Source organism: Heterodontus francisci, chromosome 1 (assembly GCF_036365525.1).
Source record: "Heterodontus francisci isolate sHetFra1 chromosome 1, sHetFra1.hap1, whole genome shotgun sequence".
Classification (NCBI taxonomy): domain Eukaryota; kingdom Metazoa; phylum Chordata; class Chondrichthyes; order Heterodontiformes; family Heterodontidae; genus Heterodontus; species Heterodontus francisci.
In genome coordinates, this window is record NC_090371.1 from 133629524 (window position 1) to 133648263 (window position 18740).

Here is an 18740-nt window from a genome sequence, read left to right on the forward strand (position 1 = left end):
AGTGTGGTTACATTTGCTACTTTTCAGTCTGCAGGAACTTTTCCAGAATCTATTGATTTGAAAGATAACCACCAATCCATCCACTGTCTCTATAGTCACCTCCTTCAACACTCTGGGATGTAGCTCATCAGGTCCAGGGGATTTATCAACCTTCAATCCAGTTAATTTTTAGAGTACTACCACTTTCCTCATTTTCACAAGTCCCTTAGTTCCCTGGTATTTCTGGGAGATTTCCTGTATCTTTCTCTGTGAAGGCAGACTCAAAGTTATTGTTTAGTTCCTCTGCCATTTCCCTAGTTTCCATTATAAATTCTCCTGTCTCTGCCTTTAAAGGGGTCCACATTTGTTCTAGCTAATCTTTTCCTTTTCACATACCTAAAGAAGCTTTTATAATCCATCTTTATGTTTCTCACTAGCTTGCATTCATATTCTCTTTTCCCTTTCTTTATCAGTTTCTTGGTCATTCTTTGCTGGATTCTAAATTGCTTCCGATCCTCAGGTTTACCACTTTTTCGGGCAATCTTATAAGTCACCTCCTTTGATCTAATGCAATCTTTAACTCCTTTTGTTAGCTACAGTTGATTCATCTTTCCTGTTGGGTGTTTGTGTCTTAGAGGAATGTATATTTTTTGTAGACCATGTAATACTTCTTTAAATACTAGCCATTGCCTGTCTACCATCAAATATTTCAGTGTATTTTCCCAATCCACCATAGCCAGCTTGCCTCTCATACCTTCATAATTTTCTTTGTTCAGATTTAAGACCCTAGTTTCAGAATGAACTAAATCACTTTCAAACTTGATGTAAAATTCTATCATATTGTGGTCACTATTTCCTAAAGGCTCCTTTAGAGCAAGGTTATTAATTAGTCCTTTTGCATTACATAATACTAAATCTAAAATACCCCGATCCCTAGTTGGTTCTTCAATGTACTGCTCAAGAAACCCATCTCGTACACACTCTAGGAATTCATCCTCCACAGCATCAGTGCTGATTAGGTTTACCCAGTCTATGTGTAAATTGAATTCACCCATTATTACTGTATTACCCAGGTTACATGCACCTCTAATTTCCTGATTTATACCGTGCCCAACATTACCACTACTGTTTGGTGGCCGATAAACAACTCCCACAAATGTTTGCTGTCCCTTGCTGTTTCTTAGCTCCACCCAAACTGATTCTACATCTTGATCCTTCGATCTAAGATCCTCTCGCACTAATGTACTTATCTCATCCCTTATTAAGAGCATACCTCACTCCTTTTCCTTTTTGCCTATCCTTTCTAAATGACGAATAGCCTCAATATTCAGTTCCCAGTCTTGGTTACCCTGTAATGAGGTCTCTGTAATGGCAATTAAATCATACCTATTTACCTCTGTATGTGCCTTCAAATCGTCTACCTTGTTGTGAATGCTGTGTGCATTAAGATAGAATGCCCTTAACTTTGTCTTTTTAACATTATTCTGCATTCTGATCCTATTTGATGTTTTCCTTCACTTTGTCTGTCTTCTTATTTTGCTTACTACTTTTCTACTTACTGTTACCAGTTTTGCTTCCCTTCAATCTGAGCTCCCTCGTAGATTCCCGTCCCCCTGCTAATCTAGTTTAAAGCCTCCCAAAAGCACTAGCAAATCTTCCTGTATCGCAGCATCAAGCTGGTAGTGGATGCCTTGTACCAGAGGGTAAAGGCCTGCTACCCGACCCGAACCCGACGACATGTGTCGGGTTCGGGTCAGGTCGGGTCGCACTTCCGGGTCCGACATTTGGGCTCGGGACAGGTCAGGCCAGATCAGACACGCTCTATCACCACCTCAGGTAAGTGACTTTAATGTTAATGTACTTTTTTGACTTTAAAGGTGGTTTTGCTACAGTTATTTTAAGCTTGTGCAGGTAAGGAACAAAGTGAAAAACGGAAGGTAAGTTAACTGATGGTCAGGTCGGGTTGGGTTGGACGCAGGAAAAAATGGATAGACTCGGGCCGGGTTGGGCTTGGGGTCAGGTGGGGTTCTGTTGGGCTCGGGTCGGGTCTCATTTGCAGACCCGAGCAGGCGTTTACCAGAGGGCAGGATGATACATACGCTTTTGCACAGATCAGACTAGTGAGCCAAGAGGGTGGTTGGTTTTGAGGTCTTTGCTGGATTCCCACTAGTGTAGACGTTTCACGCCTTTTAAAAAATATTCTGTTTACAATTCTTACTCCCAAAGTAAATAACCTCACACTTACCTACATTATACTCCATCTGCCACCTTGTTGCCCAATCACTTAACCTGTCTGTATCTCTTTGCAGCCTCTTTATGTCCTCCTCATAGCTTACATTCCTATCGATGGTATGCAGGTCAGTGCATACCTCCTGCATTCACTGTATTTATGCTGTATGTGGCTGTCCATGAGGGCTGCCACTATCTCAATGGAGAAATCCATGCATTCATAAGCCAGAGACATGGTGCCACTGTGCATAGATGCAAACAGCCTCTTGGAACTCTGACAGATGTTCACACATTTCATGCTGCTGCTCCAGCATCTGCGGCTTTGCTGATGACTCTTCAGGCTTGACATCTGCGTGAAGCTGAGCATCACTGGGTTCTTGTGAAAGACCTGAAATGTTACCTCTGCTTCACTCTCCACAGATGTTGCCAGACCTGCTGAATATTTCCAGCACTTTCTGTTTTTTTGGGCCCTTCCTCAGTCCTGATGAAAAGTGGCCGCAGCTGTCACTGCTTCCATTAGCTGGTCATATGTTTCTGTGCCATGCTCACCAGCTGGTGCCACCTTTTCTAACCATGCACTAATGCCACCAACATGCAAGTATCTGCACTGGTGAAGGGTGCGCTAAACTGATGTGATGCTGTCTCCTAAGATGGTAGCTTCTCCTCTGAGGTCTAATGCGGTTCCCCTGCCATCGTTGGTGCCTCATCTGCTACTTAACCTGTTAGAGAGACAAGAGTGATGTTATGTTGCTGCACTTTCCACCAGCGCCTTCTGTCTGTCATGCATCTGAAGCACCTTGTGTTCATCACTGGCCACAAATGCGCCATAAGTAGTGCTCATTATAAGCAATGAACACTTTCATGACGTTGCCCACTCTCTGTGGGCTCCACACCTGCCTCACCCTCAGCAACAGGCTGCCCTGCTGAAACCCCTCCTAGCTCCATTATCTCCTCCTCTATCAGCATCAATCGGTAATCCGCCTTCAGTTTGTCTCTGCTCCCTGGCATTGTATCTCGCTTCTCCTGCAAACACAGACATACAGGATGTCATTGGTCGCTCATAGCCCAGCTGTGCTCATCATTCTATGCCGATTTCAAGGTCTAGCATTGCACCACTGGGAGGCCTGCTGAAAGGGGCCATTTAGTTTTGGCAATGCAGTGATCAACTGTGAATGAACAGGGGTCTCTGCTGTGAAGCAACTAAGTGTCTCACTGTGAACCCTTGTGCCTGGTCCTGCCCGATGTCTGGGCTGTCAACCTCATCTCACATTTCAGTGGTGCCTTTTATGACATCAAGCGCTGTGAGTTTGGTATAAAGAGGTCCACTCACCTTGCCAGATCACCCCAGGTTATTGAATCACTTGCGCACTGTAACACTGTCTGTGCGACTGCTAACTTCTTCTGTGACCTCCAGCCATGCCTTCTTGATGAGACCTGCTGGCCTCTTTCTGACATTGAGTGGGAAAAGCACCTCCCACTGTGCCCTTGCCGACTGGAGGAGCACCTACAGGGAGCATCACTAAACTTGGGAGCCACTTTTCCTCTAACTGCAGCCATTCCTTGAAAGCAACTCTTGATTACTCTCCCTTCCAGGTACTTCTATGTGTGATGCAATGGTACAGCTCTAACCCTTCTGGTAGCAATTTGTTTTCATATATGAGTCCTTTAGAATAATTTTTAATGCCAGTCTTCAGAGTTGGTAAGTTGTACTGGTGCAGTGGTTAGCACTGCAACCTCACAGCTCCAGTGACCTGGGTTCAGTTCTGGGTACTGCCTGTGCAGAGTTTGCAAGTTCTCCCTGTGACCATGTGGGTTTCCTCCAGGTGCTCTGGTTTCCTCCCACATGCCAAAGACTTGCGGGTTGATAGGTAAATTGGTCATTGTAAAAAATAAATTGCCCCTAGTGTAGGTAGGTGGTAGGAGAATTGTGGGGATGTGAGAGGGAAAAATGGGATTAATATAGGATTAGTGTAAATGGGTGGTTGATGGTCGGCACAGACTCGATGGGCTGAAGTGCCTGTTTCGGTGCTGTATCACTCTAGTATTTATCTATTCTTAACTGAACAGCTATGTTTACTCTCCTTCATTGAGATGCTGGAAGGAAAAGTAGATACTTGTCAAAAGAATAGAAAATACATATTAAATTCCACTTCCTGAAACCATTCTATTTTTATACACATCAAAATGCATTATTAAACCTGATACAAGAGTGAATAAGCACCCGTGATGCGCAAATGAATGTGCAAGTACAATTACATTGATGTTTTCATGGAAGTACCAAAGTGCTAACCTTAGAATTAGATGTTAGGTCATCTGATCGGCCATAATTAATGAGTATATTTTCTGGTTGTTATGAAATCTAAATTAATTTATCCTAAATGAATATAATCTCTTCCTTTGACTCCACGGTGGCACTCTTGTCACTGAGTTAGAACGTGTAGGTTCAAGTCCCACTCTAGAATTTGAGCATATAATCTAGGCTGACATTTCAGTGCAGTATTTAGGGAGTGCTGCATTGCCAGAGGTGCTGTTTTCAGATGAGACATTAAACCAGTACACTGACTGATTGTGCAGGTGAACATAAAAGATCCTATTGTACTTTTTTTGAAGAAGAGCAGTTAGTTCTCCTAATATTCTGCCCAAGATTCATGCTTCAAACATTTCCATTAAGAATAGATTAACTGGTCATTCATCTTAGTTTAGTGGAATTTTGCTCTCTACGAATTGTCTGTTGTGTTTGCCTATAAAACAGTAAAAGAACTTCAAAAGTAACTCATTGTCTTTGAAGTGCTTAAAAGGTACCAAAGACATGAAGGATGCTATATAAAGGCCAGTTTTTAAAAATTATATATAACTAGCTTTCCACAATTGAAAAGACCCTTATTGACATCCTTTCTGCATTAAATAAAAGAAAGTTAAAGGTTGTTTTTAATACTGTTCTTGATTATTTCCCAGCTATTATAATTTAAGCATCTTTCTAATTGCCAGTTTAAGTGTTTTGATGAGAGAATTCTCTAATGTATCTACCTGCTCCCTATATAATCCTGTATGTCAATCTTTTTCTAAGAATGTTGACAGTTTCATGTCATCCAATTGCAGGTTTGTTGACAACTCTTAACCTGGAAGGAAAGATTTAGGTCTATAAAACTGTTTCTTTGTTGATCTCTGTACTTACATAAATTAATTTGTAAGAAGCCCCTGGAGTGCAAAAGACCAAGAATTTAGCCTCAGCAATCGTAATTATAGCATAAACAGCAACCTGCTTAATTGGTACCACTTGGGACAATCACACACATTGTAATAAAACATGGACCTCTATAAAGCAGGAAGCAGCAAAAGCAACAATATTCAAGGCTGATCTCACAGAATTGTTGCAACACAGCAGGAAGCCATTCAGTCCGTCGTGTCTGCGCTGGATCTCAGGAAGGAGCCATTTACCTCGTGCCATTCCTTGCCTTCTACCTGGAGCCCAGCACATTCTTCCATTTCAAATAACAGCCCTAATTCGCTCTTGAATGCCTCGATTGAACCTGTCTGCAAAACACCCTCAGGCAGTGCATTCCAGACCTTAACCACGCGCTGCGTGAAAAAGTTTTTCCTCGTGTTGCCATTGCTGTTTTTGCCAATTACCTTAAATGTTTGTCCTCTGGTTCTCAATCCTTCCACCAATGGGAACAGTTTCCCCCTGTCTACGCTGTCCAGACCGCTCATGATTTTGAACACCGCTATCAAATCTCCCCTCAAATTTCTATTCTTTAAGGAAAACAGTCCCAACTTTTCCAATCTATCTACATAACTTAGGTTCCTCACCCTGAAACCATTCTCATGAATATATTCTACACTCTGTCTGATGCCTTCACATCTTTCCCAAAGTGTGGCGCGCAGAACTGGATGCCGAACCAGTGTTCTATACATCTTTAACATAACTTCCTTGTTTTTGTGCTCTATGCCCCTATTAATAAAGCCCAGGATACTGTATGCTTTATTACCCGCGCTCTCAGCCTGTCCTGCCACCTTCAATGATTTATGTAGATAAACAACCAGGTGCCTCTGCTCCTGCACCCCCTTTAGAATTGTACCCTGTATCTTATATTGTCTCTTTGCATTCTTCCTACCAAAATGAATCACGTCACTCTTCTCGGCATTAATTTGCATCTGCCACTTGTCCGCCCATTCCACCAACTTTCATGCGATTGGCAGTTGAAATCTTCAATGGGCTACGATGGAGGCGACTGTACACCACTGCAAGCAGCGTTAAGTTATGACCACTGATACACAAATGTAAGGCATGACAGTAGTGAAAAAAGTGAATCATCAATAGAATAACAGCCATCATTGAAGACTGACGGCTCAAAGGTCAATTCAAAATCGAAACTGGACATTTTCTGAGATGCTTTGCAAGCATCAATGCGTTCCTGCCATAAGTGTCCAATGAACATCTTTGTTTTCATCTGACACCAAGTAAAACATTTTCGAGAGTGTATCAAATGTTAAATAAAGATGTATTGAAAATAAATTACTAGCTGCACAATATGCACATAACCCGTGCCAACATTGTGCTCAAAACGGTTTCATTTTTCTCTTTCTGCCACTATGTCTAGGTGCTACCCTGACATTAGCAGCTGAGGTGGAGGCAGTCTGCTCAGTGCACTGTCCCATTGCTGTGGATGACTGTATCGGGTGTCTTGATGGCACTATCCAAGGGGGAGTCTGCAGCAATGCGACTTGAGTATAAAGGCATGCTCAGGTTGCAAAAAAAAACCCGACCCGAACCCGATGGAACCACATCAGACCCGAGCCCGACCCGGCCCAAGTCTCTCCATTTTTCCCCCGCGCCCGACCCGACCCGACCCGAGCCCCACCTGACCCGACCTGACCTGACCACCGGAATGTTCCCATTACTTACCTTCTGACTCCCAATCTTCAGGAAGCCGCAGCTTTCCCTCTTTGACGTCCCAGACTCACAGCTCAGGTAGGTTTTTTACTTTTAACACTTACCTGCAATTCTTGCTGTGTGTGTTCGACCTGGACCTGGTCGACCCAACCCGACCTAAGCCCGAAAGTCAGACCCGGAAGAGCAACCTGACCCGATCCGACCCGAGCCCGACACATGCCGTCGGGTCCCGTTGGGTTCGGGTCGGGTAGCAGACCTTTACCTGAGTATCCCTGGGTGCTCGCCTGCTGGAGGTAACGGGGTCAATGTTGGGGGGAAGACAAGACACTGCTTACCCTGGGGGTGTCCTGAGAGGAAGGCCCCGGGGAAGCTGGCATGCGCTTTTACTCCATCTGGGTGCATGATGGCGCCTGCCTGTCTCCTTGAGGGGAAGAAGCAACTGTTGGGAGGTCCAGGTTCCTCATTCCCCTTTTGCTTAGACTCTGCTGCATGGAGCCCACAGCAACAGTGATGGAGTGCAGGTGAGAGCACATATGGCTTGAGTGCTCAACCAGGCTCGTGATGGAACTTGCCAAACTCTTGACTGAGGAAACCATATGCTTAAATCCTTGGGACATGGCAGATGTCATGTCTTGCATGGACTCCTCCATGACATGTGCAAAGCCACGAATTACCTCAGGTATCTCCGACATATGTTACACATCCAGCATATGCACATCCAGCAGACTTCCTGTAGCAACAAACAAAGGATCATCATGAGCATGGGGCTGAGCAGGGGCCTGGTCCTCAGCAGTCTTCCGATTGTCAGGGGACCCAGCTGGCACATGCTCCCTCAGTTGCTGGGATATGTTTGTATTGTGACCATCAGATTATAACCCAGATTCAAATCATAATCCCCCTGTGGACTGTGTGGATGTATCTGCGCTGGCAGAGGTGGAAGAAGAGGCAGGTGACGGTGCACCGTCTGGGGCAGTGGCTTCCTCTTCCTCTCCAGAGGAGGAGTCTTGGGCCTCGCAGATTCCAGGACTTGAGTGCAGGCTCCTGCAGTGGAGACACAAACAAAGGCACATTAAGCATCAGCTGAGCATGAGCTCAGACACTTTCATTTGGTGTGCACACATGTCCGCAAGACTGAAGATAAAACTTCATTCTTTTGCCTTGAGGCTGCTGCCTCGTCATTTGATATTGTCCTGTCTCCCTCCTCTCTCACTATTTGGGCAGCCTCCTCTTCAGCTAGTGTCAACACTCTTATGTCTGGTACACCTCCTCCTGTCCTGACTCGCTCATGATGATTTGTGTGCGCGTTTGTCCTGCAGGAGACAGTACAGATTGGATGAGAATTCTTTTGTTAAGAATCACAACCATTGTAAACATGCATCACCATCACTCATTCAGGACTGGGTTTTGCATGACACATCCAAGCACAACAGCCAATCGTGAACTTTGCGCAAAATTATTTATGTATGGCATCAAGGCTGCTCACGCAATATAATGCAAGCCTTGTTTGCCCTCTTTCTTAAAAAGATGAAGCCAGCATAACAAATAGTGGAGCAGCTTTGCCGAGATCACTTACCCTCACCGATCTGAGTAGGTCATTGATGCGTTTGCAACACTGCACACCACCCTACAGTTCGAGACCTCCTCTGCAACCTCCATCCAGGCTGTCTTGGTCAGGGAGGAGGGTCCTCACACTCTATCTGCAGGGACGAGGATCTTTCGCCTTTCTCTGATGGTCTGGAGGAGAAACTGTGGGGAGGTATCACTGAACTGTGGGGTGGGACATTGTCTGCTGGCTGACATCTTCTTCAGTGGGGCTGCAGAGATAAAGTACATGATCTGAAGTTGGTGCTGGATCACAAAAATTAAGGGAGGCAAAAACATTTTGGATTCATTTCAAGCTTGATTTCAGGCTCCTATTCAGGACTTACTTAACAGGCAGGCTTCTGATGCTTGAGGCTGCAAGCACAGGATGCTTTATAGCTGTGGTGATCGTGGTGCTTGGCCCAGTGACAGTGGGTTCCACCAATAAAAGGCCATTCCCACTGCCAAATCTCACGTGTTCCCCGTGATTTTCACCGAATGCTTCATTAATATACGGAACCGCGTGGGAAATGGGAAACCTGGTGGAAGTGGAAGTTAAATTGACTTCTGGTTCCGCCGTCGGGAACTCCGTGGACTTATGAAATCCCAGTCTAAATGTGAAATGACAGAAGGTATGATGGTGCAAGGCAAAAGAGGATGGTAATGAGCCAAGTAAAGAAACAAAAGTTGGATTGAGAGGAGCTGAAAATGGCAACAAAAGAGGCATTACCAGCACCTGCTATCTGAAAAAATTAGAGCAGTATTTGTGATCTGAAATTGTTGAACACAATGTTGTGTCCAGAGGGTTGTAAAGTGCCAAATTGAAAGATGAGGGACGCAAAATTCATTGCCGTAGTGCTGCTGGAAATGGCACTATGGAGGGCTAGCACTACATTGTTGCAGTACAAGGTGCCACCGGCCGCTTGCTGCATGGCCAGCGAAGTGTTCCATTAGTAAGAGGGCGCATGCAGGGTCTATGAATTTGTGTTATCCTGAAGTCACACAGCCCACCCAGTTGATGCGATGCCTAATTTGGACCACGCAGGTCCAGGCCACAAATTCGTACATCACTCACCAAAGATCAGGCATTCAGCTGCTAGTTGGTCCTGAATCAGTGCTATTTAAAGGACCACTCAAAAAGTTGTAGGTGAAGTGCTTTTGACTTACTTTTGCTTAGGCAGAGTTGGTGTAAGCACTGTGCTACATTCCTGGAGGGGATTTTTGCTTGTTGTTGGATACATTCAGGAAAAAGAGAGGAGCACCTGACACAGGTATGGGGGCAGCTGTTGTAAAGCTTGTTCATTTGCAAAATGACCAGGAAATGGAATGGAGGAAGTAGAGAGGGGAAGTTCTTGGAGGAGGGTGGTGGACAAGGGTTCTCCAATGAAGGCCCTAACTATCATGGGATTTTCAGGAGTAGTTCTCCTCAATGAGTCAGGAGCAATGTCTGAGGTGAGTCTGATTCACCAAGGAAATTGTCACTGAACTGTCCCATCTCCTTCAGCCTGACCTGAGTCACGCAGCAGGGTGAGGACCGCGCTGCCGATGGCCAGGAAGGTCACCATCGCCCTCAGATTTTACGCCTCAGTATTCTTCCAGGCAGGAGCGGGAGGCACTGCAAACATCTCCCAGTATGCCATATATTGCAGCATCCGGGTGGTGAAGGAGGCCATTTGCACCAAGCGACAGGACTTCATCCTCTTCTCGCTCAGGAAGGAAGAGCAGAAAGAAAGGGCACATGGCTTTGCTAGAATAGCAGGATTTCCAACCCTGCAGGGCGCCATCAGCTGCATGCATGTGGCATGAGGCAACAGCAAGGGCACTGGCAGTAGTGAGAGCACAAATGCTGTCATCCTGAGAAAAGACAGCAGGTTCATTTTCCATGGTGCCACTGCCACTCCTACGGCGCAGCACCTCAGCAATCCTGATAGTCTGTTGAAGGGCAGATTGCTGCACTGCTATGTGAGGCTGCATGCTCCTTTGAGCACTGAGAACCGCAGCCATGATGGCAGCAATCTGAGCCTGCATGACAGCAAACAGGGATCTCATGACCTTGGTCTGAGTTTCCAGTGGATGCTGAGACAGCGCCACCAGATGGTCCATCATGGTCGGGTCTGCCAGTGCAGTCATGGAGTTGGCCACCACTTCCATTACTGGAAAGGAGGAGCTCCAAGCTCTGCACGATGCCCTCTGCCACATTGGCGCTGGACTTCTCCATGTTCCTTGACAGTGACAGGAGGTTGTCTGGCAGGCCTGCCAATGCACCAAGTATCTCGGTGTGCATACCCTTCAGTGTTCTCCTGTATGCCACCAGTCCTCATCTGAATCCCCTGAAACAGAACTCATCTGCAACCTTGCCCTGCCACCGCCCCCACCCCCCACTTCCCCCAGGGAGGCACATGAGCCATCCTTTCCTCCTGGCCTGGCTGCAGCCCACTTGTGCCCAGTGACTCACAAATGCTGATCCCCATATTGTACTAGCCTCTAAAGTTAGTGCAGTGTCAGTATCTGAGCTGATGGATGCAAGTGTCAGATGAAGATATGGTTCCTCCTCATCACTGTTGTGGTTTGGTTCTTCCTCTTCCTCCTGGATGCATTGAGGCTATCCAGGCAGCAGTTCTTGGCAATCTAAAAGCGTAAAGGCAAGAGAGGGTAGAGGTGAGGGAAGTGGGGAACTGTGGTGGAGAGGAAAGCAGGAGGTTCCTGGTCATACCATCTGCAGTTTCCATTTCATGCCACATCTCGGGATGAGGGTTAGGAAGAAGTTGATAAGGGCATAAAGCATTCACTTACCATCATCCTGGATGGCCTCAGCGGTGCCAGATGCTACAGACTCTGTTACTGCTGTCCCAATGATGCAGTGCACCATGTCCTCAAGCGAGTTCAGGGGAAGGAGTCATCCCAGCCCTCCAACAGTTCTCTGGGTCTGCCCGTAGTTATGGATCACCTTCTGTTGATTGGCACTGTGCTTGGGTGATGTGCCTGCCATAGTTGAATATCTGGAGGCCTAGGGAGGCAGTGAGAAGTAGGTGTGAGGCTGGCAGCTCAACAGAAGCTGGAGGAACAGCACCACAGGTTGAAATTTGTGTGCCCCGGATTTTGGGTACAGGGGTCGTGATTCACAACCTACCTATGCTGTTTCTGAACGAGGTGGACAGAAGCAAATTCAGTGTATCCACCTCATCGGCATGATCGTAGCATCTGGTTGAGCAGGTCCTGCACTCTTCCTATCTGTATGTGGCTGAGGTGGAGTATCTGATTGTTGGGCATGAGTCCTGAAGACCAATGGGAGTTGCTGGGTGAGTGATGGGTGTGTGGTGCATTGAGAAGTGTGAGAGGTTGGGTGGTATGCTGGGTATGCAATGTGATATGAAAATGCATTCACTCACCTTGACCACAAGTGTGAGGTCATTAAGCATTTTTCAGCACTGCTGCAATGTGCTCGGAGCCAGATTGTAGACATTCACCCCTGCAACCACTCCCTTCGGAGGGTGTCTCTTGAGGGCCTCCTGCCACTGCCCACTCACCCCCGCCCGAAAAATATGGCCTTTCTCCTGGATTCCAGCTGTTAAGTGCCGTCAAGGCTGCATTGCTGAACCTGGGAGCTCTCTTCCTTGGCTGCTGCACCATTTCCCTGCAGCTTCAGTCTTGCAAAATCATTTACCAGCAGCCTTCAGTTCAGGAGTGTAGCATCCCTTTAAGAGGGATAGACTGTCTTTAAAAGCAGGCTGGCTGCACAATATGATTTCTGCACAACTCTGTTTGGCCCCCTACTGAGCTCAGAGGCACCGGCAGCGTAAATGAGTACGAAGCAGCACAGGACCTGCTTGACCAGACGCTACAATCATGCAAATTAGGTGGATGCATCACATATGCATGCTGCTCACCTCCTTCAGAACTGTTGTAGGCAGGTCATGAATCACGACCCCTGTGCCCAAAATCCAGGGCATCCAAATTTCTAGACTGTGGTGCTGTTCCTCAAGCTTCTTAATGAACTTCATTGGAACAGTGTAGAAGGCTGAGATGAGAGAAGTCAGAGTGGAAGTAGGACGGAAGCTACTGAAAGCTCAGGGTCATGTTATGGACTGAATGGAGGTGTTTAGTAAAGCAATCACCCAATCTGCGTTTGGTGTCCCTAGTGTAGAGGAGGATGCATCGTGAGGAGTGAATACTAAATTGAAAGAAGTACAAATAAATCTCTGTTTTACCTGGAAGGAGTGTCTGGGGTCCTGGACGTTGAGAAGAGATGAGGTAAAAGGGCAAGTGTTGCATCTCCTGCGCCTGCATAGGAAGATGCTGTAGAAAGGAGGGCAGGTGTTGAGGGTGATGGAAGAATGTACTAGGGTCTTGTGGAATGAACGGTTCCTTTGGAATGCTGAAAGCAGAGGCGAACATATGTTTCATGGTGGCATTGTACTGGAGGTGGTCGAAATGGTGGAGGATGATATGTTGAATGTGGAGGCTGGTGGCGTGGGGGACCTTATCATGGTTCTGCGGGAGGAAAGGATTAGGGCAGACTGATGGTGTGGGAAATAAAGGCTTAATGTTCGGTGGTTGGTCATTGTCCAGGGAGAAAGGAGGAGGTGTCGGACAGTTGTCGTTCAGCCCCCAGAAGGTCCACCACACAACAGTACCACACTTGTCAGCAGGTTTAATGACAATGTCAGGGTTGGATCTGAGAGAATTATCCAGTTTGTTAGCTTTAGTGTTCAACAGTCAACTATCAAAGAACAAAGAACAGTACAGCACAGGAACAGGCCATTATCAAGTATGATTTTCTGAGCTCTTTGCCTGTTTAAACCACCTCAAGGGTGTTTCATCACTATCAGCCATTTACTTTCATGCACCCATTTCCTATCCCGGTTCTCATTTCTTTCCCACTCCTGCAAGACATTCACTTTTCTTCTCAAAATTTTAGAAACCTGAGATTCTGGAATGTCATGCTTCTCTGTGACTGGCTTTTCAATTGCCCATTCCTTGAAACTGTATAACATATCTACTTGCTCCTGCAAGGACAAGTCACAGTGCGTTTTTTTGTTTAGCCATCTGGAAAATCAATTTTGATATCTCCCTCACCCACACACTACAATCAGCTGAAATCCACGTCAAGCCAGTTTTTCAGCACATTCACCACTAAACCCAATCAGATTGAAAGGTGAAAGCATCAGGTTCAAAGGTGACATGTCTTAATAAAGCAGGATTTCTGAGTGCCACTCTAGCAGATAAGTGGAAATTGCAATAAAACAAGCATCTCACATTTAGAAGTATAGGGGAAAACAGGACTTAGTTAGCTCAAGATTACTCCTGGTTATGAATTCAGATCTGCTGTAGATATCTGCTAAGGTTCAGTGGCATTATTTGCTCCCAAAAATGGTCTGAGGGTCTTACTTTTATGGAAGATGACTCACACTGTCCCAAATCCACTTGTACTGTAGCATGACCCAGATCAACAGCAAGAGAACCTGTAGTAATGGAACTACATAATAGAAAGTATCAGATATTTTTGCCTCTTGCACCTGAAATTCATAAAGTTTTTCTAGGCAAAGTTTGTTTCTGAAATTACTTTTTTCGACAGTAGGGTAAAATGTAGTCACTTAGTTCAATTGGTACAATTTATATTTGCATAATGATACAAAATAAAAATCACACAATGCTGTCCCAGTTCAGTGGGTTATTTTACATAAACATAATAATCCCCTGCATCCTGTTCTACAGCCCATAGCAGAACCTCTCAGAGCAATGTACCTTAACCTTCTGTTAGCACTCTGCAGCCTAACTGCAGCCACTGGCATCAGTGGCCCCAATATTAACTGGGAGATGCACTGGGGATTGTTTCCGATATCACGTGGAGAACCCAGAAGTAATTTCAGCACATCTGTCAGTGGCTATTTACTCAGCCACCTTGTAACTATTTTACTTTCATATATGTTGTCCAATGTGTAGCAACAGTTGTGATTAGGACACGCTTTTTTTAATTCTTTCATGGGATGTGGGCATCACTGGCAAGGCCAGTAACAGTTGCCCATCCCTAGTTTCCCTTGACAACTGAGTGGCTTGCTAGGCCATTTCAGAGGGCCATTCAGAGTTATGGTTCTGGAGTCACATGTAGACCAGACCATGTAAGGATGGCAGATTTCCTTCTGTAAAGGACGTTAGTGAACCAGATGGGTATATATGACAATCAATGATAGTTTCAAGGAACCATTACTGAGGCTAACTCTCAATTCCAGATTTTTATTAATTAATTAAATTTAAATTCCACCATCAGCCATAGTGGGATTTGAACTCATGTCCACATTAGCCTGGGCCTCTAGATTACCAGTCCAGTGACATTATCAATATGCCACCATCTGTAATCTCATCATCTTGTACCCTGTCTCAGGACTTTACATCTTTTCTGAAATATTGTGCCCAGAATTATCCACCTGATTTGAAGGATTCACATAGACGTTGCAGAAGTGCAAAGCATTGCATGTAAATTTTCATGTCTTGCAGATCATGGTAAGTTGTGAAAGTTTGGTTATATTTTTGTACTCTTCCTGATGTTGATGGAAAAAAAAGAAAATGCAACAATGCGGACTATCCTAAGATTCCAAACAGAAGCCCACAATTCTTATTGGTGACTGTTATGTTTATGCTGGGTTGTCTTTTAGTTTCACTTTTAACTCTTCAGCTTTACCTATAGGCTTAAGCAATCAAACACAGTGAACAGAGATAAGTGGACAGACTAATACAATTAAACCCAGATCAATGTGGAGTAATCAGTTCAGCCATGAACTTATTGAATGGCAGAGCAGGCTCGAGGGGTCAAGTGGCCTACTCCTGCTCCTAATTCGTATGTTTCTATGTTCATAGATCCGCTATGATCTCAGTGAATGGGTGAAACAGGCTCCAGAGGCTGAACGAATCATAGAACGTATATGGCACAGAAAGAGGCCAATTGGCCCATCATGTCTGCGCCAACCGAAAAGATGAGCCATCCAGCTTAAGTCCACCTTCAAGTATTTGGTCTGTAGCCCTGCAGATTATGGCACCTGAGATGCATATCTCGGCACCTTTTAAATGAGTTGAGGGTTTCTGCCTCAACTACCCTTTCAGGCAGTGAGTTCCAGACCCTCCCCTCTGCCCCCCCACCCCCACAATCTGGGTGAAAAAAAATTCATTTCCCCTCTAACCTATCTACCAATCAGTTTAAATCTATGCCCCGAGTCACTGACCTCTCTGCTAAGGTAAATAGGCCCTTCACATCCACTCTATCCAGGCCCCTCACAATTTTGTACATTTCAATCAAATCTCCCCTCAGCCTTCACTGTTCCTATCCAATCTTTCCTCATAGCTGCATTTTTCCAATCCTGGCAACTTCCTTATAAATCTCCTCTGTACCCTTTCTGTAATGAGGTGACCAGATCTGCACACAGTACTCAAGTTGTGGCCTAATGAATGATTTATACAGTTCCAGCACAACCATCCTGCTCTTATATTCTATACCTTGTATTCTATACCTTGGCTAACAAAGGAAAGGATTCCATATGTCTTAACCACCTTATCAAAATATCCTGCTACCTTTCAGGATCTGTGGACATTCACCCCAAGATCCCTCACTTCCCATATACCTCAGTATCCTCCCATTAATCGTGTATTCCTTTGCCATGTTTGACTTCCCAAATGCATCACCTCACACTTCTCTGAATTCCATTTGCCACATTTTTGCCCATCTGACCAGACCATCGATATCTTCCTGCAGCCTACAGCTATCCTCCTCGCTATCTACCACACGGCCAATCTTTTACCCCTGTTCCGATGGTATCTCCTTTTAATCTCTCACGGTTAAGTCTGTAATCTACAGGGGCTCATTAACAATTCCACTGGGGAATTTTGTTTCCAGTAATTAATAATCTCAGTGTACGTATTGTATTTCTTGCAGTTAGGTTCAAACACATCTTTTCAGAGAAGCACTGTTGCTCTGTTTGGAAATATTAATTAGATATTCATGTGCTGATGCCGCGATCAAAAGCTTCCGATGGGGAAGGATGTTACTCGAGACTCATCCACAGAGGCGACGGGGGTGCTTTGATAATAAAGTCGCAGTAAAAAGGCTTATTTCTCTTCGCAAGCGGCACCTTTTGTTTTCAGAATAGGATAATAGATTTTTGCACAATATTTCCAAGATGGTCCTTTGATGCAGTTAGTCAGAGGCTGGTGTATTTTAAGTGTGGGGGACTTCCTCCTGCGGAATGGAATGTTGCCCGGGCCGCGCGCTGCGGTGGAACGCTCCGGCTCGCGCTCGGGGGAGGTTCTCGCGTCGGCGCTGGCTGGAGCGGTGTGCGGCTGCGCGTGCTGTTGGGTTTGTCACTCACACACACACAGCGGCTCGGGTTATCGCGCACAGGGTGCAGTCTGAGCTACTCTGCTGATATTAACCCGCCGCCCTTTGCTGCACGGAGTTTGTGTTCTGTTAGCTATGCATTGACTGATTCCGGGGAGATGCCGCCGGTTCGAAAGACTGTGGCAGAACTCCGCTCTCGAGCGGAAGGTAAGTACAACTCGCAGATTCAGAGTAATGTTGATTTAATTGCAGTTGTCCATATGTAACTGCCTGGAATTAGAAACAGAAAGTGCTGGAAATACTCAGCAGGATAATTTTCACCACCATTTGTTGCACTGATACTTGAAACATTTCAAGGACGCCGCTTTGAAATGCGGTGCGGCTTTTTTTTTAAATAGCTTTCATCAGTTCACACTGACAAAGTAATAGCTGAAAGGAAATCTGTGAAGGTTTTGCTGCACTCGTTTTGGAGCCAGTGTAGTTTGGATTGAATCAGCCCCGCAGTGATTTTGCGAACGAATGTGCAAATTTGTTCGAATGTCAATTTTCTTTTTACACTTTGCAGGTTCAGGAAGCTCCTATGATAAATCAGTCACGCCGTGTTAACTAATCATCGCCTTCGAGATTGGCTGAAGCACCCCCTGTATTGTGTTTATTGTTGGTTCTTCCGAGACTGTCACTTACTGGAAATGAAACAAACTGAAGTTTAAAAAAATATATTTTTCATTAACAGGAGTAATTAACCAGTTAAAGTCCAACTCGGGGTAATATTTTGGGCACTGCTTGTGAATAAATCACCCAGGACCTAGAGTAAATCAGTATCAACAACACTTCTCTTAATTGGAAAGACGAGGCAAATGGATTTAGTTGACTTTGATTATTTTTGAAGTAACTGTGTATGTACACAACGTGTAATTTGCATTTTTACTAACCTGTAGGGCAAGTCAATGTAAAAGCAAAAAAAGGTACTGTGGCTAAATGGCTAATGAAGTAGGAAATACACTTTGAGCTTCCTTTTACTGTTCACAGGGCTGAATATAGCAAATGGTTTCATGTACCCAGCAAGCCTCTGAGTTTGAGGGCAGTTAGGGATGGGCAATAAATGCTGGCCTAGCCGGCGATGCTCACATCCCAGGAGAGAACAAAAAATAGATCTAGATTAGTAATTGGAAATTGAGTTTTTTTATGCCAGTGTTCTGAAGGCAAATGTTTTGTAATAACTATGTACTGTGATGCAAATAAAATCTGTATGACAAAATGTCAGTGTGACATCTGTTTGAAGCTAGAAGAGAGTCTGAAGCCAACACGTTTGCTAGATAAATTATGTACTTTAGATTGGGGCTAAAGGAGCACTGTGAAGGCTTTAAATTGTGAATCCTGCAAGCAGGATGCTGTACATCCAATTTTAGAAAATGATTTCATGGTGGAGGTTCTGCTGTGAGTGCCACAGAAGTTTGGAAATAAACATGAGCATCAATTTTGCAATCCTAATAATTAACTTGAAGGTAATTACTTCTGTCAACTTTCATGTTCTTCAAAACTTGCATCTGCTTGTTCTATCATGTGTAGGGATTTTGGGAATCTTGTTAGTGGATTTAATACAGCCCAAAAACAAAGACCAGTGGGTTAGTGATGATGCTGTACTCTCTGATCAAATCCATCCTCTCCAACATAGGTTGTTGTCCTACAATATGATTAGAACGGCACCAGGAGAGTTCTTTGTGTCAGACC

General features: G+C 45.1%; 1 protein-coding gene across 2 annotated transcripts in view; it reads left to right on the forward strand.

Annotated features, from left to right (window-relative positions):
- Positions 1 to 17003: 17003 nt before the first annotated feature.
- Positions 17004 to 18740, forward strand: part of atp8a1 (ATPase phospholipid transporting 8A1) — a 522190-nt gene continuing 520453 nt past the window's right edge. For both annotated transcript variants that reach the window (XM_068036156.1, XM_068036147.1), the window contains exon 1: positions 17004 to 17216. In XM_068036156.1, coding sequence (XP_067892257.1) covers positions 17168 to 17216 — 49 coding nt within the window. In that variant the 5' untranslated portion in view covers positions 17004 to 17167. The remainder of the gene's footprint in view (positions 17217 to 18740) is intronic.